The 27,621-nt window shown below is 40.3% G+C and overlaps 1 protein-coding gene across 1 annotated transcript; it reads left to right on the forward strand.

Moving 5' to 3' along the window:
• The first annotated feature begins 283 nt into the window (after nt 1-283).
• LOC130917336 (sodium- and chloride-dependent GABA transporter 3-like) lies at nt 284-27,260 on the forward strand. Its single transcript, XM_057838642.1, has 14 exons — nt 284-523; nt 594-728; nt 928-1,068; nt 12,081-12,156; nt 12,264-12,396; nt 12,493-12,627; nt 12,708-12,811; nt 20,629-20,753; nt 21,229-21,341; nt 21,409-21,546; nt 21,885-21,987; nt 25,048-25,148; nt 26,794-26,964; nt 27,114-27,260. Exons 1-14 carry the CDS (start codon nt 364-366, stop codon nt 27,216-27,218), a joined length of 1,740 nt encoding a protein of 579 aa, XP_057694625.1. The 5' UTR covers nt 284-363; the 3' UTR covers nt 27,219-27,260.
• Nucleotides 27,261-27,621: the final 361 nt, after the last annotated feature.

The raw sequence follows: 27,621 nt of genomic DNA on the forward strand, positions 1-27,621 counted from the left end.
CATGAAAAGAAGACAGAAAGTTATTGCATTTGTCTGTTGTAAATGTGGCAGTGATATTGTCCTTGGCTTTGGTGAGTTTTGCGAATGTGGAGAATAAGGTACGGGGGTTGGAAGAATTAGAGTGAATAATTTGAGAATAGAAATTGGAACAGGCTGTTTTGAGTGCAGAAGTGTAAATATTGACGTTTTTGTAGGCTTGGGCATGAACTGTGAGACCGGTTTTTCTGGCGTTCAAGCTGTATGCATTTTTTATGATATGAATTTAACTGGGAATTTGGCTTCAAGTAAAACTGATCAGACAGCGCTTTGTCTTGTATTTGTGTGTCTACAAGGGAAGTTACATTCACTTGGAGGTCTTTAAGAATGAGAGGGAAGAATCGTGGAGTAATTTCAGGCCAACATGCGCTTCAGGAGAGAGGACACTGGGGCAGCAAGGTGGAGTTTCTTCTGGCTGTTGCTGGAAATATGGTGGGCCTGGGCAATGTGTGGCGATTTCCGTACTTGTGCTACAAAAACGGCGGCGGTAAGCAAATTTGGGGATCAGTTTTTCTTCCAAAAGTGGTAACACTGTATAACAAAAGTGCAATATTCAGGTGCATTCCTGGTGCCATACCTTGTGTTCGTGGTGACATGTGGTGTTCCACTCTTCCTCTTGGAGACCTCCGTGGGCCAGCACACCCAAGAAGGGAGTGTCACATGCTGGAGGAAGCTGTGTCCACTGGCTGAAGGTGTGCAACATTCCATAGAATACAAGCCTGTCTGCCATCAACAAAAGAAAAATGTGTATTTCAGAGTGGCTTAGTCAGTCCATAGGGCAACGTGATGCTGTGTCATTACTTTTATAGAAAGATTCACCAGTCAGAAAGACATGTAACAAATGTATGGGTGGTTTAAATACACAGCACTATATTGTGTGATATGTGTCAGGTATTGGCTATGGGGGACTTCTGATCTTGCTGTATGACTGCATGACCTACATCATGATTCTGTCTTGGGCTCTCCTCTATCTGGTGTTTTCCTTTACTGCAACATTGCCCTGGAGCACCTGTGACAACTATTGGAACACAGGTAAGGTCCAGCTCACTACATGAGTGGCAGTTTTCATTTTTTCAGAAAATGAACCTATATCCCTTGCTTAAAACAAACAAAATACATTATAATAGTCAGCGGGTTATGATGTCCTTGACTGACCGTGTTTCAACTATATGACGCCCGTGCCTTGTCCGCCATCAATGTGCATAGTGTTTGTGCGCCATGAATATATTTTTCCTTATTTTCACATTATGGCCCCAAAGAAGAAAGCTGGGTCTTCTAGCAATGCTGGTCCCAACAAAAATAAGCAATTCAAAAGTTAAACCGTCGCACGAAAATGCCTTACTCACGCGATGCCCATCGCTGAAAGCAGTTTTGTGTTGAAAGAGACGTTACGTCTGTAGCCGGTCTCGTTCTGAACCCTGGCTAGATAAAACTTCTGCGTTGTGTTGTGTTGACAAATAATGACAGGAGGAGGTCGCTTTGTTGCCAGCCAGAAGGAGTTTATTGACACACAGCCATCTAATAGAAAAAATAAAAATGAATACAGCGACCTCTCTGGCTGAAGCCCTCATGCACACCTGCCTCTCTGCAGTCTCGTTAACAACTCAAATATACATTTTACTGCGCACAGCTTCAAAACTAAAACATTATATAACAAACACAAATTTTCCAATCATTCCCGATCATTTTTCCCGATCATATACATTTTGGCAATGCATTAAGAAAAAAATGAATAAAACTTGGACGAATATATACATTCAACATACAGTACATAAGTACTGTATTTGTTTATTATGACAATAAATCCTCAAGATGGCATTTACATTAACATTCTTTCTGTGAGAGGGATCCACGGATAGAAAGACTTGTGACTTTGTATATTGTGACTAAATATTGCCATCTTGTGTATTTGTTGAGCTTTCAGTAAATGATACTGTGGCCATCCCAAATGCATGATGGGAAGTGGACCCATGACTGTGCGTCGTGCTACCAATTGATATATCTTCTCTGCGTTGAGAAATAACTTAAGGTGTTAAGACAAAGATCAAGTGCCACCTCGCTTCCTCGCTTCCCCACATTGCTTCCCATGATATTTCTAATCATAGGGAGAGGGATTGCAAGGCTTTAGCCATTTAAAATATGGGTCCAAAGGCTGCCAAAATTCACTCTACTCATTTTGCGCTGCTTTTTATCTCTTTATGTAGGTAAAACGGCGTCATTACAGATTGGGCGCGACAATGAGTGAGAGGGTTGTCCAGCGCATACATTAATATTTAACGTGACACATTTTTTAATAAATTAATTACCGCCGTTATCGGGATAAATTTGATAACCCTACCTTAAGCCTAAACTAAAGACTCTGGATGAGTGTAACATATTATGTCTGTAACGTTAAATACAATTAGAAAACAATTTGATTAAAAAATATATATACAGTATATATTAAAAAAAGGCATGGCCGATATTTTTTTGCCGATTCCGATACTTTGAAAATGACATGATCGGACCCGATCGATTGGCATCTCTAGTAAAAATACAAATAGTACAAAATAAAGACAAGAGACCACACATACCTGATAGAAAAAATAAAAATGAATACAGCGACCTCTCTGGCTGAAGCCCTCATGCGCACCTTCAAAGGAAAAAGAATGTGGCGCGACCATGAGTATTAACTCCAGCTTCGTCGGCTTAAGTGTTTTAAAAAGAGCATTACACTCGCTGTACCCAAGTTCTATGAGACACAAATACTCTCCGAACAAGCTATGCTAAATGAAAAGCGAGCTTAACTTTCTCATTTAGCGTTTTTGTACATAGCACAACACACAAACAAAGCAACTTCTACGGTGGCCGAGAGGTGTCAGGCGAAATGCAAAGTCCAAACACTCTGCAAATGGAAAAAAAGCACGAACCCAAATTACAAACGCTTTGTAAAAGAAAAAAAGCACGAATGCAAACTGCCACAAGACGATCCCCAATTCCTAAAGCGCGATTGCAAATTGGCAACAGCACGAACCCCAATTGCAACAACACGACAGCAAATTGCTCGTAGCACGAATGCAAATTGTCACAACACGATCCCCAATTCCTAAAGTGTGATTGCAAATTGGCAAAAGCACGAACCCCAATTGCCACAACACGACAGCAAATGGCTCGTAGCATGAACGTAAACTGCCACAACACCATCCCCAATTCCTAAACCGCGATTGCAAATTGGCAAAAGCACGAATCCCAACTGCCACAACACGACAGCAAAGAGCTTGTAGCACAACAGCAAACGGCTCACAGCACAGCAGCAAAATCACGCAACACAACGGCAAGAGGATGACCCGGAAGTTTAAAAAAAAAAAGGACGGCACTTTACATCCTCTTGCCAGATCTCCATGAACGCCTAGCAGCACAAATGAACCAGATGCTGAAGTCAGGGACCCACCCAGAGTGGCTAACCCAAGGTCGGACAGTCCTCATCATGAAGGACCCCCAGAAGGGAACAGTACCATCCAACTACCGGCCTATCACCTGCCTCAGCACCACATGGAAGCTCCTATCAGGCATCATAGCGGAAACCATGGCGAATGCAAACCATGAGGAAGCAACTAGGAGGTCTGCCACAACCAAATACTTACAGAGGGTGAGGCAGATCCTCAAGAGTCAGCTGAATGGCAAGAATAAGATCCAGGCCATTAACAGCTATGCCCTACCAGTAATCAGATACCCTGCTGGCATCGTATCCTGGCCACTGGAAGAGATGCAGGCTGCACAGATGCACGGAGGGTTTCACTCTAAGTCCAGCATCCTGAGGCTCTACACAAAGCGGAAAGAGGGAGGACGAGGACGAGTGAGCCTCAGAGCCACTATCCAGGAGGAAACTACATCCCTCCAAGAGTACATCATGAAAATGGCCCCAGTGATGACCTGCTCAGTGAATGCCTCAGGAAACAGAAGCTCAGTAAGGAGGAGGACCCTGAGGAGATATCATGGAAGGACAAGCCCCTGCATGGTATGTACCACCGACAAATTGAGGGGGTAGCTGACATGGGAAAAACATACCAGTGGCTGGAAAAGGCCGGACAAAAAGACAGCATCGAAGGCAGCACAAGAACAGGCCCTAAACACAAGATCATTTGAGGCCGGGGTCTATCACACCAGACAGAAATAAAATAATAAAAAATAAAAATGATAATAAAAAAATACTAATAATAAATAAAGAAATAAGACTTCTTTTATCAAATATACTTTGTTTTCACAGATTTCTGTACCAGAGGTTGCGCTAGACATTTTCGTTGTCTGTCATTTTGACTGACAGGGTCATAAAAATCCGGTCATAATCTATTTTTACCAGTCACTGAAATTTTTAAAATGATAATGATGACATATTCAATAGTATGTAGTTTTCATTCATTTTTAATTTTGTAACACTTGCTTGGCGGCGAAAAATTAGACACTGAAGTTGTATTTTTCTCCCTCTTTTTACTCTGCTTACCGCCAACAACACCAACAAAACAACTCCACTCCCAAAGAAAAAGAGGCAACCATATAGACCCCAATCACCAATGCCACACAATGATCTTAATTGTGGTTGTCAGCCCAAAATCTTCTAAATATATATTAAATGCATCTTACCAGATATAAAATGACTACTACATAGTCTGTGGTGATCGTTTGGTGCCAAGTTTCCTGAGCGAAATATGGGCGCCGCCATCTAGGAAAATGTCTGCTTCCACTTCCGGTCCGGTTGAGTAGCAGTGTATTAGCAGTGTATTGACGACGATAAAACTACGAAATCAAGCCAGAGCAACCCATGGAATCTTCAAAAATTGATTCAGCACGACCTAGATGACACGTAGAAGAGATTGGATAGCAGTTCGTGTCACTTCGTTGATCATTCGTGGACAAAATTATTAACAACGGTCAGCCTGTGTTAACGTGAGGAATGGATTGATACTACGGCCATTAGTGACCAAAATGTGGTGAAATTACAAGTTATATTACATTTGCCGATTGCAGAAGGGCTGACATAGATTGTTTTGTTACAAGGAAATGCTACAAGGTTATGTACATATGATGTTAACACAGTATGTCATTCTTTTTTTTTTTTTATTGCAGGCATTGATCGCAATAAAACATTTAGACATGATTCCATTTCTTGTTTTTTTAAAACGATTGGTGTACTCCAAAACAGGCCAATAAATCACATTTATAAAAGTATTGCAAAAATAGCATACGAGAATGTGATATCAGACCGCAGAGCTCCGGAGCCTCGTGAACAAATAGCAACATCACGGAGGCCCTCGGCGGCATTTAGATGTGCTTTTTTCCCGTCCTCGGTAATTCCAGCTCCACTAGCATATATTTAAAGATGCTGCCGTTCACAAGTTCGTAGTTGAATCACGGCGATCTCGGCGAACCACCGTCTGTCACAATTCCTGCCTCTCTCTCGGCCTCTCCCGGGAGTCGAGCTGTCATCATCATTGTGGAACGTAAACGATATATGTTCGATATATGACCATCAACGTACAAGTCAAGTTGTCTTCCCTTTTATAACAGCGTTTCCCAGCTGGAAACAAACGAATAAAAACTTGTAACACTTGATTTATGCGGTGCATTCAAACACGATTAGCAACAGGCGGATAGCAGCAGTAGCAGAAGCTAGTTGTTGTAAAAACAATTAAACTTCGTAATTACAATCATCATCGTAATATCAATAGCAAAGGCAACAAGTCGTTTCATGCGCCAGATTTTAGGTTTCGTATTTTTAGAGCACATTACCTTCCATAACAGCGGGGGCATGACTGCAGGAGCTGTCAGTTTTGTACATCTTCCGTCCCTCCTGTATGACGAGTGCGAGCACCCATGGTTTGGAAATCGACATGGTACGAAGAATGAAGGCCTTGGCTTGGTTCTCCACCCGCCTACATCAAAATAACATTCCCGGGATCTTGTATAAAGACCTTCCAACTTCGATTCCACCGCCATTGACTTCAATGGTAAACAGGCGGAAACGGAAGGGGAAGGAAGACATTGGATCACGCGCTGGCACACCGGGTGCACCAATAAGAACCTCGCGTTGATGTGTCAATCACGGTGCTGCCGCCAGACCCCGGTGACGCTACAATATTCTGACAGAATAGCCAACGACGTCATGCATTAAGAGAGACAATAGCTAATTAATATGCCACCCTGTGGTCTGGGGTGTGAATTGCAACCTGTCAAAATGACTGACGGACTTCAGTTTTTTCCGTCACCGTTTTAAAAAACCGGTCAACGACGGAAAATTTCCGGTTAACGCGACCCTTGTTCTGTACTATTTCGCATGTTTGTAGTGTTACCGCTGTACTTAATCCTGGTTTTAAACTTTCTGCATCTGGAGCGACTTTTGTACACCACCAAACAACACGCAAATTGACATGGAAATACATGTTAGCGTTAACTTGTAATTAGTGATGCACGATAATACATTTTTCAACCGATAACGATAACCGATAATTTCCTCCTCATTCCAACCGATAACCGATAATGTCAAGCCGATAATTCTATTAAAAGATTTATGTAAAATTTTAAAGTATACACATAAGAAAATATTACTGTGAAAAAATATAATTTATTGCTCTTTTTTTTTCAACATAAAATATGAACAAGTATTCAATTCCAACACCTAAATAATAACAGATTGTCTGACATTGTGTAATGGCAAACTTTTGGCAACAATTCCTTAGAGTAAATACCTAAGTTGCACAAAAATGCCTTTAAAAGTACGCCATTCCTAACATATATAACATTAATACACTGCAAAACACACCTCCTTACAACTAGTCAGTTTTAAGTGTAAATCTGCCAGCGCTTCAAGTGTATTTCTCTCAGATGTCTTGGAAGAAAAATAGCGAGCTGAAAATAATCTTAACAGCCTTATTTTAAGCAATACATTATTATACTTAATCCTAAAAAAAAATTTAAAAAAAAAAAAACTTGGAAGAAGAAAAGATTTTGAATAATATTTGTGGCTACAGAATATTATTGTTATTTCATTATAACAGGAATGTGCATATTTAAATTGATAAGTGTTAATAAGTGCCAATAAGTTTTGATTATCTACTGTGACTGTAATTGAGCAGACAAATAAGTTAAATTAATTTGAAAAGTGATTGCTAATGTTATATGCTTTGTTGCACACTGTGAAAATGATTAACTCAAAAGAGCGAGATGTCATGTACCCATTCTGCAGCGCTTTGTTTACATTTGCGGCTTTCACGGCATTTGCTTCACAGCAGCTAAACTGATACACGGCAGTACTATTTGGACAGAGTTGGAGCTCGCATTCGCGTGCGTGTTTTGTGCCTGAGTTTTGTTAAGCCGAAAATAAAGGCAGCGTTACAAAGTCATCTGACCGCTCGTCATTTTACATACTGAATGCATTATTGACTGGCTGACTTCGTTTTCTCCATGTTTAAATTGTCATCTAACCACTGTGCCGTCATAAGCTTGCTTACTGGACATCACTTTTCCAAATGGTGGTGAAAATGCGATTGGCGTGTTTTTCATGAAGAATGGTGGTCGTATAAACTGCATTATTTTTTCATCCAGGGCTTTGGCTGTCTGGTCATTTCGGTTTTTAAAAAATCGTGTCTCGTCTCGGCGGCGGCGGCTACGTTCGTACAAGGTAATCCGCCCGCACCGGCCGGTTCGCCGCGGCGTATTCGGGGCCTGGCTCTGCTCGCACGCCGTCGGGGAACGCTCGAGAAACCGGGGTGTTCGCCGGAGGTCCTGAAGCCGGGGAACCGGGCTCTGCCCGCCCCGTCAACGGCGAGGCGGCGGCGGCCTGCCGGACCGGCCAGAGCGGCGGGCTCCGTCGGAAGACGGCTACTTGCAGAATATCGGTCTCCAGTCGTGCTGGTGTTTAGCCTTAGATGAGAGTTTACCACCCGCCTTGGGCTGCTTTCCTAAACAACCCGACTCTGTATTGTCACAAGCCCCGTAGTTTAGCTTGTGTTTACAATAGCTTTAAATTAGCATTCCCGCTAGCAGCAGCCTCGTATTCGTTCCAAAAATCTTTGTGATGCAGTTTGAAATGGATGCTGGGTTAGTAGTTTTGAATGAGGACGCTTTCTTTCGGCTTCGTGGAACTTCTGCGGTACATGATTCGCAGATGGCGAGAGCGTCGTTTTTTTAGTAACAGCCGCCATAATATTCAACTATTTCTTGTCGTGTAACTCCGCCTCCTCAACCCCACCTCCCTCAGGGGCTTCAGAGAGGGGAGGGGTTGAGGAGGCGGCGTGCTGAATTCTTCGGTTGGGCACATTTGGAGGCTAAATCAAGTATATAATTATCGGATTGCATTATCGGTTGAATTTTTTTATTATCTGGATTATCTGTGTGACGTCATAATTGCCATTATCGGCCGATAATTATCGGCGACCGATATTATCGTGTATCTTTACTTGTAATATCTAAAAAATAACAACAATAAAAGCTAAACAGTACAAAAGGGTTTGTGTACTGACCTCTGATAGACGGACACAGGACTTAGCAAAACACTAGGAACTTTTTCCAATTAACACAACTTGAACCTACTGCTGGACGACTGAAAGACAAGGAGCAACAAACTATCTCTCTTCCCCTCTTGCTCTAAAAAATAACTTGCGCACAGAAGAGGACCTAAAGCGCAACCGTCGGGTTCCTGTCTGTCTCATACACAATTTTATTTTTGAGTCTTTTGAACAGGGGAAAATTTCTCGCTGAGTAACTTCAGCTGCATCCATCATAACGTTGTGTGCGTCCGTTAAATGTGTCCAGGCGGCAGACGTGTCTTAAATTTCGTTCCGCCACTAGCGGCTGTCATTATTATTATTATACAAGTTATTAGGGAAAATCATCATTTCTGAACATTTATGAATCGTAATCGAATCGTCATGTGTCGAATCTCGATGCATCTTTTTTGGCACACCGCTAATAAATAAACTAATATATATATATATATATATATATATATATATATATATATATATATATATATATATATATATATATACAGTGCCTTGCAAAAGTATTCGGCTCCCTTGAACCTTGCAACCTTTCGCCACGTTTCAGGCTTCAAACCTAAAGATATAAAATTTTTATTTTTTGTCAAGAATCAACAACAAGTGGGACACAATCGTGAAGTGGAACAAAATTTATTGGATAATTTAAACTTTTTTAACAAATAAAAAACTGAAAAGTGGGGCGTGCAATATTATTCGGCCCCCTTGCGTTAATACTTTGTAGCGCCACCTTTTGCTCCAATTACAGCTGCAAGTCGCTTGGGGTATGTTTCTATCAGTTTTGCACATCGAGAGACTGACATTCTTGCCCATTCTTCCTTGCAAAACAGCTCGAGCTCAGTGAGGTTGGATGGAGAGTGTTTGTGAACAGCAGTCTTCAGCTCTTTCCACAGATTCTCGATTGGATTCAGGTCTGGACTTTGACTTGGCCATTCTAACACCTGGATACGTTTATTTTTGAACCATTCCATTGTAGATTTGGCTTTATGTTTTGGATCATTGTCCTGTTGGAAGATAAATCTCCGTCCCAGTCTCAGGTCTTGTGCAGATACCAACAGGTTTTCTTCCAGAATCTTCCTGTATTTGGCTGCATCCATCTTCCCGTCAATTTTAACCATCTTCCCTGTCCCTGCTGAAGAAAAGCAGGCCCAAACATGATGCTGCCACCACCATGTTTGACAGTGGGGATGGTGTGTTCAGGGTGATGAGCTGTGTTGCTTTTACGCCAAACATATCGTTTTGCATTGTGGCCAAAAAGTTCAATTTTGGTTTCATTTGACCAGAGCACCTTCTTCCACATGTTTGGTGTGTCTCCCAGGTGGCTTGTGGCAAACTTTAAACGAGACTTTTTATGGATATCTTTGAGAAATGGCTTTTTTCTTGCCACTCTTCCATAAAGGCCAGATTTGTGCAGTGTACGACTGATTGTTGTCCTATGGACAGACTCTCCCACCTCAGCTGTAGATCTCTGCAGTTCATCCAGCGTGATCATGGCCCTCTTGGCTGCATCTCTGATCAGTTTTCTCCTTGTTTGAGAAGAAAGTTTGGAAGGATGGCCGGGTCTTGGTAGATTTGCAGTGGTCTGATGCTCCTTCCATTTCAATATGATGGCTTGCACAGTGCTCCTTGAGATGTTTAAAGCTTGGGAAATCTTTTTGTATCCAAATCCGGCTTTAGACTTCTCCACAACAGTATCTCGGACCTGCCTGGTGTGTTCCTTGGTTTTCATAATGCTCTCTGCACTTTAAACAGAACCCTGAGACTATCACAGAGCAGGTGCATTTATACAGAGACTTGATTACACACAGGTGGATTCTATTTATCATCATCGGTCATTTAGGACAACATTGGATCGTTCAGAGATCCTCACTGAACTTCTGGAGTGAGTTTGCTGCACTGAAAGTAAAGGGGCTGAATAATATTGCACGCCCCACTTTTCAGTTTTTTATTTGTTAAAAAAGTTTAAATTATCCAATAAATGTTGTTCCACTTCACGATTGTGTCCCACTTGTTGTTGATTCTTGACAAAAAAATTAAATTTCATATCTTTATGTTTGAAGCCTGAAATGTGGCGAAAGGTTGCAAGATTCAAGGGGGCCGAATACTTTTGCAAGGCACTGTATATATATATATATATATATGCATAGTAAGGGTGTAACGGTACATGTAATAGTATTGAACTGTTACGGTACGTGGTGCTCGGTTCGGAACGGACGCGTACCGAACGAGTTTCTGGCGTGATATAACCCTTACTTTTCGAGGCTGTGAGTCGATCGAGTTATAGTTTCTTTGTGTAGGTTATATTTACTCCGTCTTCTCTACTATAATGAGGACCAACACGGTAGGACAGTATAACCCAGAAACGTCAACGGCGCGACAACGTGGCCGCCACGAGAACGCAGTGAGACGCGGGCGTTAGAGTCAATCAGCCAATGCACACCAGTCGCAGTGCGGCCGCGTGTTAGATGCATCCCAGAAGCGGCTCAACGCGACGTACGAGAAAAGAACGGCAGAGTTTATTACTTGACGCGAGACGCGGCCCTCCTGCGTCAATACTACTAGCTAGGATCGGGCACACCCGAAGTCACTCGTGTAAAAATACGGTGGATCCGGTCGATTTTCAAACTAATATGCAGTCGTAACCCACTTTTTGAGTCCATCAGATCTCTTGAGTGGTAGATCGGGGCACAGTTGACTTGTCTTTGTTGATTTACTGCTGTCTTCTCTGCTATAATAATAACGAACACGGCCCCGTGTTCAATACAAAACCCTCTTACCACAACAAAACAAGCAGGAACTAATATTCACATAGGAACTAAAGTTATACAACATATAATATACAATATAAATGAATAGTACATCACATTTGTAAAATATAAACACATAATAAAATAAATAATAGCCCATCTAAATAAAATAAATTGAATTGAGCTAAAACACCTGTAATTAAATAATAAGAATAATACACATATCCTGCTTACACAATTAAATTTATTAATTTCTGTGTGGCGCTTTAGCTTGAGAAAATCCACCAATAAAGCTTTTGAAAACCATTCATAAGAAAAAAAAATGTTTGCTTGAGGCGTTTCATTTGTAAAATACATGTTAAAATCTTTGTCATTGGGATTGCTTTTCTCTTTAGCACAGGACTTCTTTTTTCGTCTTTCTTTCAGAAAGAAAGCTGACTAATACGTGGGGTCTGAAAAGCAAATTGTTGTTGGATTATCTTTGAATACCCGCTACTTTTTGAGCAGAATTCTAGCTTTGTATAGGCTAATGTTCCTATTGTTGAAAGCACAAAAGTATGTAATAAACAACTACCACATTTATATTTTGCATTTTGTTTTCTTAATGTACCGAAAATGAATCGAACCGTGACCTCAAAACCAAGGTACGTACCGAACCGAGATTTTTGTGTACCGTTACACCCCTAATATATAGCCTCAAGGAAGGTGCACATTGCTACAACTTAAGGTAGTAACAAAAATGTATGTCTTTTGTCATTCTTGTTAGCGGATTGTGTCATGACTACATTGAGGAATCACACCAACCACACCAAAGGAACCTCTTCAACAATTGAATTCTGGGAGTAAGGAAGATTTTACAGTAAAATATTTGATATTTGAAACATTCTACATTAAAATAACATTTGAAACATTGTAAGTGACATAATAAATGTCGTTTTACCCTGTCCAGACGTCGAGTGTTGAAAATCTCAGAAGGCATTGAGGAAATTGGCAGCATCAGGTGGGAGGTGCTTTTGTGCCTTCTGACTATGTGGGTCCTTTGTTACTTTTGTGTCTGGAAAGGAGTTAAATCAACTGGAAAGGTGAAATCTATCAAACTGGAGCCTATATATTCACTATATATGTACCATATTCAAACCAATTTAAATCACATGCCTTATGATGCTCCTGTCATCCAGGTGGTGTATTTCACTGCCACATTCCCTTACGTGATGCTGCTCATTCTATTGATCCGAGGACTCACTCTTCCTGGAGCAAGACAAGGAGTGGAGTTTTATCTTTTGCCTGAGCTGTCGCGACTAAGTGACCCTCAAGTAGGGCTGTTTTGTATCACAATTTTACTCTCATATACGTCCGGCAATGTACTAAAAAGCAGGGGGTGTATTTCTTACAGGTGTGGATGGACGCCGGGTCACAGATTTTTTTCTCATACAGCATCGGTACGGGGACACTAGCCGTACTGGGCAGCTACAACACCCAAAACAATAATTGCTACAAGTATGTGATGCATAGAAACATATCAACACAATGAAAGCTGACAACTGTTATTGCTATATATAATCAAGTAAAGTACAGTCAAGCCATTGCATCACCTACTGTAAATTGCTGCTGTGTTATTCTGTTATTTATTATTATTATTTTTTATAATTACCAATATGATGACAGTTTGAATTCTGTGGATATCACATTTTTAATTGAACACTGAATGAAGACAAACACAACTATACTGAAAAAAGAACCTTCCGGCTGTTGCTCAACCACTTTGTGAGTCGAAATCCTCCTTTTGCCAGCATATTCCTCAACTTGGCACATAGGTTAATGCCTTTGTCTTCATCAGAAGTTGATTTGAGACAATCATTCACGTAAAAATTTTTTGAACCACAGGTTTCAGTTGATTGTACGGGGGCGCTTGAAATAGATTGTTGCTCACAGTTGTCTTTTGTAGGTTCCTCTCTTTAGTCTTTATTGACAATGTGTAGCGCTGTGGATTACTGTTTTGAGCACTCTTGGCATTGAAGCTTTTGTTTGCAGCTGCTACTCTTACCATCCTTCAAGCACACAAAACACAACCCTTTGTTTCTCAAAAAGTCAATTTTGTCTTTGTGTGACTTGCTGTTGAACTTTTTGCAGACCGTGATGCTGCGTTGCTCTCCGTCACAAAATGCACATGGTTTGCCACTGGCATCCACTTGGACAGGCTGCACTTTTAATTCAGCTGGTTTGTCATTTTCCGTCGTCGGTGCCACTACGACTGTCGTGAACACTTTCTTCGGTTTGAACGCCACAGTGTTTTGTGATTTTGGTTTCTGCTTTGTGGGATCAGTTTTGTTTGAGTTAACCTCCATTATATTCCCATGAAGCGGATGCAGATTATGATCTACTTTGACTGCTACTTGTCAATTTTGTTGATGTGGGCTTACAATCTGAGGGCAATTGTTGGTTACATTTTTCATTTGGATGAAGCATGTTGGCGAACTTGATCCATCCACTCTTCACATTTCCAAAAGAAGTCATCCATTAACTTGTTTTTTGGGACAAAACCAATTTTCGTCATCAACAAGCTCCTCTTTAGTCATTAATTTCTTAAAACTTTAATTAATGTCCAAAACCTCTTTTTGCATTACACAAAATTTTACATGAAGTTCATTTTTTACAATGTCAACATTTGCTTCATCTTCCATTAATTTTTTGATGCGCCATTTCATGCGAGCTTTTGAGCTTGCCTACAGCATTCACATCCATTCTTATTGTCAATTTTCCATGATCTTGTTTATCCATTACGAATCAAGACTTCCACAAAGTTCAAATAATTCAATAAGAACGTCAAACGATACTGCAGCATTGTATTTTAATCTCTTCGCCAAAGCAAAGATAGTTAGCAACATTTTGCACACGGTGCAACTCACGACTTGTTGCGCTACTCGCATTACAAACGCAAACAAAACAGCAAATGAGAGAGTGAGCAAAGAAAAATAATCCAATTGAAAGGCCATGAACATGAATAATTAAACTAAACCATTATTTAAGCTGCTACACAGACAATCCACGTTGTATCATCAAATATTTTCGCCTTTCCTATTGTTTACAAACTGTATAACAACCAATTCCAGACCAATATTAATTCATAAGATTTACAAAGCGGAACAGTGCTCTCTAGGAGCAGTAAGAGTTGAGAGCGAGGCAAGCTTTAAAAGACAGCAGACACCCTTGATCACACCCCCAGGTTTGCACAATCAACCAGATAGGCTATTGGTAATTACATTTTTTCCTCTATATGTCCTGAGTTTTGGTTAGAGTTGTCTGACAATTACTTTTCAACTGATAACCGATTTCCCGATATTGTCCAACTCTCAAAATCCCATACCGATATTTGTGGTCATGAACTTAACATATTATGGTTTGTTGTATTGTGATGCCCCACTGGATACATTTATAATGAATTTGAATCACATACTGACACTCCAGGACGAAGGACGCATTTTCCTGAGCTCCGTTATCTGTCTGTGATAACTCAGGCGCCAGCTTGAAGGAAACTTTCCAAATATGCCTACTACAACGAGAAAAGGTGACAACTTTGAAGACAAGCAAGATTTAAAATCTTCTATGCAAAAATTTGAGAAAAAATTAGAGAAAATTATGGCTGAATTCGCGGTCCAAAATCGGAACCTCATGAAGCAGAATCAAGACATCTTGAAGGAAATCCAACTGCTTCGGCCTGAAAATAAGCAACTGAAGAAGATGATGAAAGAGAGAGATGATCGTATCAAAAAACTGGAAGCTTTGGCAGAGGATCTGGATCAAAGTGGACGTGCAAACGATTTCCTCATCACCGGTATCAAAGTGAAAACACGCTCGCAAGTTGCTCAGGGTGACCATGAAGCAAACTACGAAACGGTGGAAAAACAGGTGACTGACAAGTTACAAGAATTGGGAATAAGAGCGGAACAGCAATTCATTCAACAATGCTTTCCGCTAGCTTCACGAGGGAATAAACCGCCAATGATACTGATGAAGCTTACTGATTGAAAAAACAAGATTGCGCTCCTCAAGCAAGGTCGTCTCCTGAAAGGATCTAACATCTTCTTCAACGAGAATCTAACTCGCCGCAACGCTGAAATAGCAAGAAAGGCACGTCAACTGAAGAAAGCTGGAAAAATTGAGAGTACATGGACCGCAGATTGCAGAATTCTCATCAAAACAAAAGACCAGAAAAGTCGAAGATCTGGCAGCTTATGAAAACTAATCTTGCGTCAACAGACCGGAGGAGTGCAAATATACTACAGTGACGATCAATTTAACAGCTCTTCTAAATTGGACGGCAAGCTTTCATTAATTCATTTCAACGGCAGTAGTCTCTATAAGAAATTTGAACACATCAAGGATTTAACCTTCCATGTTGAACTTTTCACTGAATGTGTAGGAAAACCTCTGTCGAAAATGAATCAGTTAAATCCTCACAAGAATTTACATATTGAGGATTTTACTAGTACTATGTATACATTAGGGCTGCATCCACTGAAAACACAGCCGACTAGAATTACGACGCACACTGCGACCCTATGAGACAATATCTTTACTAATGTCTTGAACAAGCGTATCCAGATTATTTTTATGCTAATGACTTGAAGATAACTAATACAGATGTCATTGCAAATAATTTTAATGAATTTTTTGTTACAATCGCTCCTAAGTTAGCGGAGAACATTCCACAGGTACACTACAATAACATGCAGCAAAGGGCTCTGCACTCCATGTTTGCATCCAGTGAAGGACACTGAGATAAGGCATCTGGTCGGGAAATTTGGAAACAAAGCTTCGACAGACATGCAAGGTCATAACACGAATTGTACAAAAGGTAAATAATGTCTGGGTGGCAATTCTAACTTGTAAGCAAAACCAAGTGTACTCAAAACAAACAGAAATCATCCAGACATCACAAGGACAGATAATCTTAACGACATGGAGCTGGTCAATTGGCCACTGAGTGCCCTGGCCAAGATCTTACAATGTGGCCAAAACCTGGACAGCGCGCCTGCCTGGATCGAATCAACTGAATAAACTAACCACTGAATTATGAACTAATCTACTGGATCTAAACAACATAACGAGCACATGGACACGATCGACATGGACTATTGGGAAAATGAACAATCAAGGGGGATGGTTAAATAAAATAAATCTAAAAAAAAAAAAAATTTTGTACTACGCAATCTGGATGTCACGGTATTTTCTGCGTCCTATGGTATACTGGGGGCGGGTCTCAATAAGCTTCAGCTTCTCCCGTCTGGCCTTTTCTTTTCGGGTTGAATTAATTGTAAACACATATAAATGCTGTATGTTGTTGGATTGGTCATGCCTGAAGGGAAAATAAACAAAGAAAGCAAAAAATAGATATACTGTATATGTAACAGCTTCAAGGTTTTCTGAAATGAACATTCTGTGAAAAATAAGAGAACAACTTCAACTAAAGTTATGGAAAAAACATTATTTTTTTGGATCAAGTTCAAATGCAAGTACAAAGTGAATATACAGTGCCTTGCAAAAGTATTCGGCCCCCTTGAACCTTGCAACCTTTCGCCACGTTTCAGGCTTCAAACATAAAGATATAAAATTCTAATTTTTTGTCAAGAATCAACAACAAGTGGGACACAATCGTGAAGTGGAACAAAATTTATTGGATAATTTAAACTTTTTTAACAAATAAAAAACTGAAAAGTGGGGCGTGCAATATTATTCGGCCCCCTTGCGTTAATACTTTGTAGCGCCACCTTTTGCTCCAATTACAGCTGCAAGTCGCTTGGGGTATGTTTCTATCAGTTTTGCACATCGAGAGACTGACATTCTTGCCCATTCTTCCTTGCAAAACAGCTCGAGCTCAGTGAGGTTGGATGGAGAGTGTTTGTGAACAGCAGTCTTCAGCTCTTTCCACAGATTCTCGATTGGATTCAGGTCTGGACTTTGACTTGGCCATTCTAACACCCGGATACGTTTATTTTTGAACCATTCCATTGTAGATTTGGCTTTATGTTTTGGATCATTGTCCTGTTGGAAGATAAAGCTCCGTCCCAGTCTCAGCTCTTGTGCAGATACCAACAGGTTTTCTTCCAGAATGTTCCTGTATTTGGCTGCATCCATCTTCCCGTCAATTTTAATCATCTTCCCTGTCCCTGCTGAAGAAAAGCAAGCCCAAACCATGATGCTGCCACCACCATGTTTGACAGTGGGGATGGTGTGTTCAGGGTGATGAGCTGTGTTGCTTTTACGCCAAACATATCGTTTTGCATTGTGGCCAAAAAGTTCAATTTTGGTTTCATCTGACCAGAGCGCCTTCTTCCACATGTTTGGTGTGTCTCCCAGGTGGCTTGTGGCAAACTTTAAACGAGACTTTTTATGGATATCTTTGAGAAATGGCTTTCTTCTTGCCACTCTTCCATAAAGGCCAGATTTGTGCAGTGTACGACTGATTGTTGTCCTATGGACAGACTCTCCCACCTCAGCTGTAGATCTCTGCAGTTCATCCAGAGTGATCATGGGCCTCTTGGCTGCATCTCTGATCAGTTTTCTCCTTGTTTGAGAAGAAAGTTTGGAAGGACGGCCGGGTCTTGGTAGATTTGCAGTGGTCTGATGCTCCTTCCATTTCAATATGATGGCTTGCACAGTGCTCCTTGAGATGTTTAAAGCTTGGGAAATCTTTTTGTATCCAAATCCGGCTTTAAACTTCTCCACAACAGTATCTCGGACCTGCCTGGTGTGTTCCTTGGTTTTCATAATGCTCTCTGCACTTTAAACAGAACCCTGAGACTATCACAGAGCAGGTGCATTTATACGGAGACTTGATTACACACAGGTGGATTCTATTTATCATCATCGGTCATTTAGGACAACACTGGATCATTCAGAGATCCTCACTGAACTTCTGGAGTGAGTTTGCTGCACTGAAAGTAAAGGGGCCGAATAATATTGCACGCCCCACTTTTCAGTTTTTTATTTGTTAAAAAAGTTTAAATTATCCAATAAATGTTGTTCCACTTCACGATTGTGTCCCACTTGTTGTTGATTCTTGACAAAAAAAAATTAAATTTCATATCTTTATGTTTGAAGCCTGAAATGTGGCGAAAGGTTGCAAGATTCAAGGGGGCCGAATACTTTTGCAAGGCACTGTAAGGCACTTATTCTGTCCTCAATATGTTTGGGTACACAAATCGACAGATCGTGAACAAAACAGGCTCTAAAGAGAAGTCAGATGCAGGAGTAAAGTTGAATTGACTTTACTGTGGTCACCTTTCTCTTGACAAGAGCACTGATACTTTTTGCTGTAAAACTAAAAACAAAACATTGTGTGTAATAATGTAACCACATTTTACCACAAATGCAAACAAAACAAAATGGGGCCTTTACACATCTCTAATATACTGCACAATGCTCATGAATATAAAACAAAGGAAGAAGATAACTTACAAGCGATGCTTGTATAAGACACAAACAACGTGGTGAGACTTCCATTCGACTGTCCATTTGGCTCTCTCTATTCACATTGATTTTGTGCTGACATTTGATTACGTCAGCAGAAAGTGCTGGAACCTTTCAAAACTGATTACGGCAGCAGGGGGTGTCAGAACACCAGAAACACAGGTAGATAATTAATGGACATGTCAGCACTGCCTAATGCTTATTGGCCCAAAACCAATCATGAAAAAACGATGTCAATATTATCCAATATCATTTTAAAATGCCAATAGTTTCGGCTACCCGATAATATCAGACAACTCTAGTTTTCGTGATAAATTTAGTGATTGTCCAGCCTCAGTAACATGCTGGTTGCTGAGGTTGTTGCGTAAAATTGAAGTGCCAGTGTATTTTTTCTCTCACATTTGTGGAAACCCAAGATTCACAGGCAACCAGATTTAGGCTACGTTCATACTGCAGGTCTTAATGCACAAATCCGATTTTTTCGTGTTTTTTCCGACTCTAGTGAGGCATTAACTTGACGTTCTGAACGGGACAAGTCGCATAGAAGTGGACCATTTCAAATCCGATCTGGGTCACTTTCGTATGTGGTTTAAATCCGATCTGGGTCACATTTTTCCAAAACGTCGCAGCTGTCTGAACTGGCAAGTCTCCCAAATCCAAATTCATGCAGCAATTACGTTATCAAACAGCAAGAGAGACGGCGCGCTACCGTAGCGGTGCAGCTGTCCGTTAATGCCTAGCTTGCCTTGAACACGGCTTTTGGGGAAGGGTCGGGTTTGGCATCAGTTATAAATAAATTAAAATGGGTTGAGGATAAGCCTGAAAATGATCGGTTGTCTCTCTGCTCTACAGTATATGAGCAATATTTGAAGATTGGTTACACGGCCGAGAGTCGGGGCAAACTGCCCGTATGTGTGTGTGTGACATGCACGGACAGTGCGTGCATGCTACTGATCCACAGAAACCTTGAATCTAAACCTAAACCGGGATTATTTATGTCTGTTATTTGTGTCCTTTTTTTTGGAAATCAAAATATGATCGCCCTAAAATGACAGATGACAGCCAGCATGTGTAGTCATTTGTTTTGATGCTTCTGCGCATGCGGGTCTTCTTGCTCAGCGGGTGTCGGACTGCGAATTAGTGCGCTCGCGTATTACTTGAATGGTCTCAATGGACAAAGGCAGTCTGAACGGGCATGCCAAAAAAACAGATATGACAAAAAATCGGATTTGTGCATTAAGACCTGCAGTATGAACGTAGCCTTACTCACAACCTCTCTGAAATTAAATCCCATTCAAAAATGGTTGAAATGTTATTTAATCTGAGATTGTTTTCTTTATGATTTTACCAAACCTGGGTCACTGTTATTAATTTCGCTGTGCCGAGTGAAAAAATTTTCACTCGATGAGTGTCTTCATCATGTACTAATACACCATCTTCAGTATATATCATGCTGACGTAAGAAGTAATTCATTTGATTTTGTTCAATGAAGTAATTCAGAGAACCATTTTGGGATGTAGGCCATATCTTGATGATGGAGAATAGGTTTCGCTTTCAACTGCTACAGCATTTTGATAAATCGGCTTCATAGACAAGAAGTTCTTTTCCAACAAGCCTCTGTCCACAAAGTCTTAACGCACCATTGTTTCAAATATTTTTCTGGTAATGAAGTATGGTGTTATGGTGTTATGGTGTTATACTTGTATAGCGCTTTTCCACCTTAAGGTGCTCAAAGCGCTTTACACTAGGACCTGATCTAATCTGCTACATGTTCATATCAATTGGGAATGCCTCTCAATAGTGGGAACCATTTGCTCAGAAAAGATGTGCTTTTGTGTTCCAGGGACAGCTTTTGGCTGTGCTCATTGAACAGTTGTACTAGTATGGTTGCTGGCTTTGCTGTCTTCTCAGTGCTGGGATTCATGGCTCACGAGCAAGGCGTTCCTATCGCAGAGGTGGCAGAGTCAGGTACGGTGAACCCCTACATAAGTCAAAGTTCAGCATTCACAAAGCTGTCTAAGCTGGGGAGACTATATGTCATCACTGGGACTCGACGTTGGATAAAGTGGAAACAGATCGATGGCTGGATACTATGTTAATACTAATTGCAAATTTCAATAGAAATAGCCTTTGTAAAATAATATATCTAAAATATCAATATTTAAACATTTCATTTTTATTAAAAAAAAAAAAAAAAAAAAAACACCTTAAATATTGTGTTATTGTATATTTTCACTTCGTTTAAGAAAACTGGTATACTATAGTTCAAAAACCCATTTGAAAGACAAAAAAAAAAAACAGATCGGTTGTGGATTACACACTCCAAAAATTTGTTAAAAACAACTGTCAAAAATATATCAACATTGTCGTGCAAATAAAAAATATGTTTGACACTCTCGATTTGTGTTATAACTATGGTGCTGCACTTGGATTGCGAATGCAGGTCTTGGATTGGCATTCATTGCATACCCCCTGGCAATGGCCATGATGCCGTGGCCTCAAGTGTGGTCAGTCTGCTTCTTCGTCATGCTGATCCTCCTGGGACTAGATACACAGGTTAGACATACATCTTTAGACTCCTTTTTGCTCGAAGTAATTTTATGGCTTTGCTCTCTCTCTGCAGTTTGTTTGCATTGAGGTGGTGATGACGTCCATCTCGGACATATTTCCCAAAGTAATGCGTCAGGCAGGCAAGCGGGAATGGTTCCTTCTACTCTTCTGCCTCACATGTTTCTTTTTGCAGCTCGTCATGATCACTGAGGTCAGAATATTGTCTCATACTCATTATGAATCTGTCTATGACATTAAAACTTTTAAAAAATAGCATGGTGCTAGCTTATTATGATGAAAATACATTTTTACCTCCCCTGTACAGTATCTCGCAAACACAAGTATGCCCATCAAGAAATGGCACTTTACAACAATGTGAAGTCAAGTGTACAGCTTGTAGATCCCTGTATAATAATAAATAAATACAATACTCACATTGGACACTTTATGAGCTGAACAGGTGTACTGGATAAAGAATGAATCAGTTATGATGTGATTTACTTATTCTGGCCAAAGAGTAGCAGTAATTCTCCCCGATGTCATCCTTAGGGAGGGATGTACTTCTTCCAGATTTTTGACTACTACGCCTGCAATGGGGCCTGTATCCTCTTTCTCTGTGTGTTTGAAAGTTTGGCAATTGGCTGGATTTTTGGTAGGTGTTTCTCTGTGGTATCTTGGGTAGGTTTATATTTGTGTATATATATATTTATATATATAATATACACTCAACGGCCACTTTATGAGGTACACCATGCTAGTAACAGGTTGGACTCCCTTTTGCCTTCAGAACTGCCTCAATTCTTCGTGGCATAGATTCAACAAGGTGCTGGAAGCATTCGTCAGAGAGTTTGGTCCATATTGACATGATGACATCACACAGTTGGTGCAGATTTGTCGGCTGCACATCCATGATGCGATACTCCCGTTCCACCACATCCCAAAGATGCTCTTTTGGATTGAGATCTGGTGACTGTGGAGGCCATTTGAGTAAAGTGAACTCGTTGTCATGTTCAAGAAACCAGTCTGAGATGATTCCAGCTGTATGACATGGCGCATTATCCTGCTGAAAGTAGCCATCAGAAGTTGGGTATATTGTGGTCATAAAAGGATGGGCATGGTTAGCAACAATACTCAGGTAGGCTGTGGCGTTCCAACGATGCTCAATTGGTACCAAGGGGCCCAAAGAGTGCCAAGAAAATATTCCCCACACCATTACACCACCACCACCAGCCTGAACCGTTGATACAAGGCAGGATGGATACATGCTTTCATGTTTTTGATGCCATATTCTGACCCTACCAGCCGAATGTCACAGCAGAAATCAAGACTCAGCAGACCAGGCAACGTTTTTCCAATCTTCTATTGTCTGATTTCGAAGAGCTTGTGCAAATTGTAGCCTCAGTTTCCTGTTCTTAGCTGAAAGGAGTGGCACCCGGCGTAGTCTTCTGCTGCTGTAGCCCATGTGTCCCAAAGTTCAACGTACTGTGCGTTCAGAGATGCTCTTCTGCCTACCTTGGTTGTAACGGGTGGTTATTTGAGTCACTGTTGCCTTTCTATCAGCTCGATCTCTATCTGGCTATTCTCCTCTGACCTCTAACATCAACAAGGCATTTCCGCCCACAGAACTGCCGCTCACTGGATATTTTTTCTTTTTCGGACAATTCTCTGTAAACCCTAGAGATGGTTGTGCGTGAAAATCCAGTAGATCAGCAGTTTCTGAAATACTCAGACCAGCCCTTCTGGCACCAACAACTATGCCACGTTCAAAGTCACTCAAATTACCAACTGTGTGATGCCATCAAGTCAATATGGACCAAACTCTCTGAGGAATGCTTCCAGCACCTTGTTGAATCTATGCCACGAAGAACTGCTATATATATGGAGTGGTTCAGTGAACAGTGAGTGGCCAGTGAGTGTATATATATATATATATATATATATATATATATATATATATATATATATATGTATATGGCTGAAAACACTCAGGTGACTTGAAGTTCTGCTCTGAGACCCTCAATTTGGCCAACTTTCAAAATGTCCAAAATGCATGTGTGATACATCATTGGGAAGCTTAAAATCTCAATTTTCTGGGGGAACAAAAATTTTGAACAGGAAAGCATTTAAAAAAAAATTTTAAACAGCAAAACCTTAATTGGGGGCGAGAACACGCGAGAGCAGAATTAAAGACGCCACGATTTTTACCGAGATATTATCACGTACTTACCTTGTTTCGATCCAAAAAATTCCATGCCGCATGTATCACCGAGTGTCAAGACACAGCTGTGAATGGCCACAGCCGGATTTTTTTTTTATCTTATGGGTGAAACATGGTGATACAGTATAACAAGGGTCGCTATGCAGAAATCGCAGACAACAAGGAGTGGTTGAGATTTTCTTTTTCATATAGTTACCCGTTTAAGCGTTATTTTTCAATTTTTTTTTTGTTTGGATCAATTATTTATCATCTAATATATCGGGGAAAATGCGACAGTAACAAAAAAAATACAATTAAACGATAGTTATGAGGTACATATCCGTGACTTTTTTACAGACGCCAAATTTTTCATTGTGACGTAATTCGTTTAAAAGTTTAAAATATGCGAGTGAATAATTTTTTTACAGTCGTTTTTTTTTTTTTTTTTTTTTGAACTAAAATTTAGACATCAATAAATGATTCTGAGCTAAAAATGACAGAAATTTTAAATAATAAATATAATTACTTGCGTTCTTTTTATGGCTAGGTTGAAACAAAAGCGGTTGCGCGACGTCTGTAAACGGGGGTTTTCAGGGTAAAACGGACAAATTCAAAATAGTTCTGAGGCTTAGTGCGCCATGAATCTGCTATGGCAGCATATAGACATACAGTATATATGTACGTATATGTATATGACATAAAGGTTGCCATGGAGCCATGGTTGGGGGGGGGCAAGCCTCCTAAAACCACCGACATGCAAAGAAAACTGCTTTTGGCACAGCTATACCTATAATACAGCTACACAATAATCTACATAATAAAACACAACAGGTTTTACACATGCATTACACTACTGCATTACACTCACTGTAACAAGGCATACATGAGAAACTGATTTTCATTCAAAATTGTATTTTTTCAATCACGTGCAAATTAACAGTTAGGAAAAACACTGTTAATTACAACCTCCATTTCCTAATTTTTCGTTTTCCCTCATTTCCTCATTTCAAATTGTAAATGCAATTTGAAATGCACTTTATTAGGCTTGTGGCTGTAAATCTAACGTTTTTAGATTGTTTTCTTCTTAGAGATGCGTGTGTGGCAGTTTTTTTTTTTTTTCTTTTTAAACATGGCGTTTTGACAGTTGCACTTATTTTCCAGAAGAAAGCACTGTTCTGGCCCCGAATCTTGTACTGGAAAGGCATACTGGACTGTTCCGGCGCACTTTTACCCGTGATTATGTGCTTATTTTTATGGTGCTTAATGTCTTACCGGCAAAAAGGATCGAGTCAAACTTACTTAACAGGCATAAATTTGACATGTCTGTCAGTATGATTTGTTTACAACAGTTTGTTTTTTTGCATGATATGAGCAGTGAACAGTGATAGTTGGCTATAGCAACTCCCCTTGATTGTCAAACTGACAATATACTGCTTGAAAGTTTTTATAGAAGTTCTAGCATTGGCAGAAGCTATCATGTACTGTTGTATTAACTGAGTTTCTCCATGAATTAAGGTGCAGAGCGACTGTGCGGCATCATAGCTGACATGACAGGAAAGCGTGCAAATGCGTACTTTAAAATCTGCTGGCGCTTCCTGACTCCATTTGTTTCACTGGTAAGTGTGATTCTAGTTAGGTGAATACAGAATATATCATATAGATTCACCCCTTTGGATCTTTTTCCCCTTTTTTGCATTTATAAATCTTTCATGGTTTAAAGAATTTGGCATTTCTGTCACAAAAATGTATTGGAATTTTTTTTTAATGCCAAAGTGAAAACGGATTTCTACAGAGTAATGTCAATGAAATAAAAATATATCAATGAAAACAATCGTTTGCAAAAATATTCAAGTATGTATTTCGTAGATTCACCTTTGGCTGCAATCCCATCAGTGAGTCTGTGTGGATAAGTCTCAATCAGTCTTGTACACCTGCCCACTGCAATTTGGCTCCATTCTTCTTGCAAAACTGTTCAAACTCTGTCATGTTGCGTTGGTATCCGGCATGAACAGCTCCTTACAAGTCCAGCCACAAATTCTCTATAGGACTGACGTCTGGGCTTTGACTTGGCCACTCTGGAACATTTACCTGGTTCTTTCTGAACCTTTCCTGTGTAAATTTTGCAGTATGCTTTGAATCACTGTCTTGCTGGAAAATAAATGTTCTCCCAAGCTGTAGTCAAAATATTTTTTTTTTCTTCCCAACCCTGCAATTTCAACGCATGCGGGTTGACGGATCAAATGCATGATCAGGACCCACTGGACCTGATCCACTGCATCAAGCAGAGGAGAAGCGCTTGAGATATTACATATATTTCTCACTTGAATGGATATCTTGAGAGATCTCCTGTTTCTTTGAGACATTGAATGAAATCAGCGTTCTACATACCCCACAAAGTGACAACCACCTAAGAATTTCAGTTTTGTTTTGTTGTATGACTTCTTAGTGTTAAGTTATTTTCATTGTGCTTTGTCTAATTTGCATTTTTCTTACAGTGTCCTCGGGTGTTTTGACAGGTGCTTTGAAATGAAATATATTATTATTAGCAGCAGTACAGGTATTCCCTGGGTTACGACATACCCGACTCGTCCGCTATTTTTGTCTCCAGTCATGTTTTTTTTTTTAGTCGTATAAAGTAGCAGTACCTAGTTCCTGATGCCGTTCTTCATGTCAGGATCACCGTTTTCCCCCAGCAGCCTCACTGCCGTCCTGCAGTTCCTTTAGGCCGGGAGATCTGCCGCTTCCTCATTCTCATGCTGCTGCGTCTCCCTTAGCGCCGATCTTCTTGCAAGTCCAAATCCGTTTTTTTTAGTTCAGACGGCGGGCTCGCATTGAGAGAGGTGACGCTGGCGACCCGAGCGGCCATGATTTCCCCCCATCTCACACCTCCCTACTCCTTCTAGAGCACCCTTTTCTTAAAGCAAGGTGACTCACACGCCATTAAAGCCCAAATAGTCATTGAATATAACAACATTTGTAACAACATTTAACACAACGTACATCACAGTACTTATTTTTTTTACTTTATTTTATTGATATGACATATATGTTTTTGGATAGTTATTTTGAGATATAGGGGATATTTAGGGGTACTTAAAGGGTTAGTTCTAACTTACGCGTACATTCGGGTTACGTCGCCACCGTGGTAACGGATCTCGTTCGTAGCAGGACTACCTGTATTGTTATTATTTTTATTAGCATCCACAAAACAAATCACCCTTTAGTTGTGTAACATGAATCCATGTTGTCCTTTTTTTCCAGGGCTCTTTTGTGTATTTCCTAGTTGAGTACAAGCCACTGACATTCAACCGCAGGTACCTATTCCCCACCTGGGCCCACGTAATGGGCTGGATGATGGCTCTCTCCTCCATCTTGCTGGTGCCAGGCTGGGCGTTGTACAAGCTAATCACCACCAAAGGAACTCTGAGACAGGTAGGCTTAGTCCACAATTGGCAACACACTGTAAAACATTTATGTGTGTTCTATGATTTAAAAAAGATGAGGAAAGCATTTTCGAATGTTAATTGAAGGAGGATTTTTCACATATTATAGTAAAGCAGTGTCATTTATCCATTTGCTAGCGCCTCCATCGCTTGTGCTGGCCCGAGGGACCTGACAGATCGCAGGACCCAAAGAGAGACACAGTGCTTCAACACATCACTGAAGAAGATCCAGTGGAAATCTGACAGCGCTAATAACAACAACAACAAAACAGAAGAAATTTTCATGAAACTTCACAATAAAAAACACTTACACTGGTGTTCCCCAAGGCTATGTTATTGGACCCCTCATATTTATCCTCTATCTTATTCCCCTTGGTCAGATATTGATAAAATACAACATTTACTTTCATGACAATGTGGACAACAACCTGGTCTACCTGTCCACTAAACCTAATTCTACCATTCCTTCTACTCACCTACAGTGGGGCAAATAAGTATTTAGTCAACCACTTATTGTGCAAGTTCTCCTACTTGAAAATATTAGAGAAGCCTGTAATTGTCAACATGGGTAAACCTCAACCATGAGAGACAAAATGTGGAAAACAAAAACAGAAAATCACAATGTTTGATTTTTAAAGAATTTATT

The sequence above is a fragment of the Corythoichthys intestinalis genome, chromosome 6 (genome assembly GCF_030265065.1).
Source record: "Corythoichthys intestinalis isolate RoL2023-P3 chromosome 6, ASM3026506v1, whole genome shotgun sequence".
In the NCBI taxonomy this organism is placed as follows: Eukaryota; Metazoa; Chordata; class Actinopteri; order Syngnathiformes; family Syngnathidae; genus Corythoichthys; species Corythoichthys intestinalis.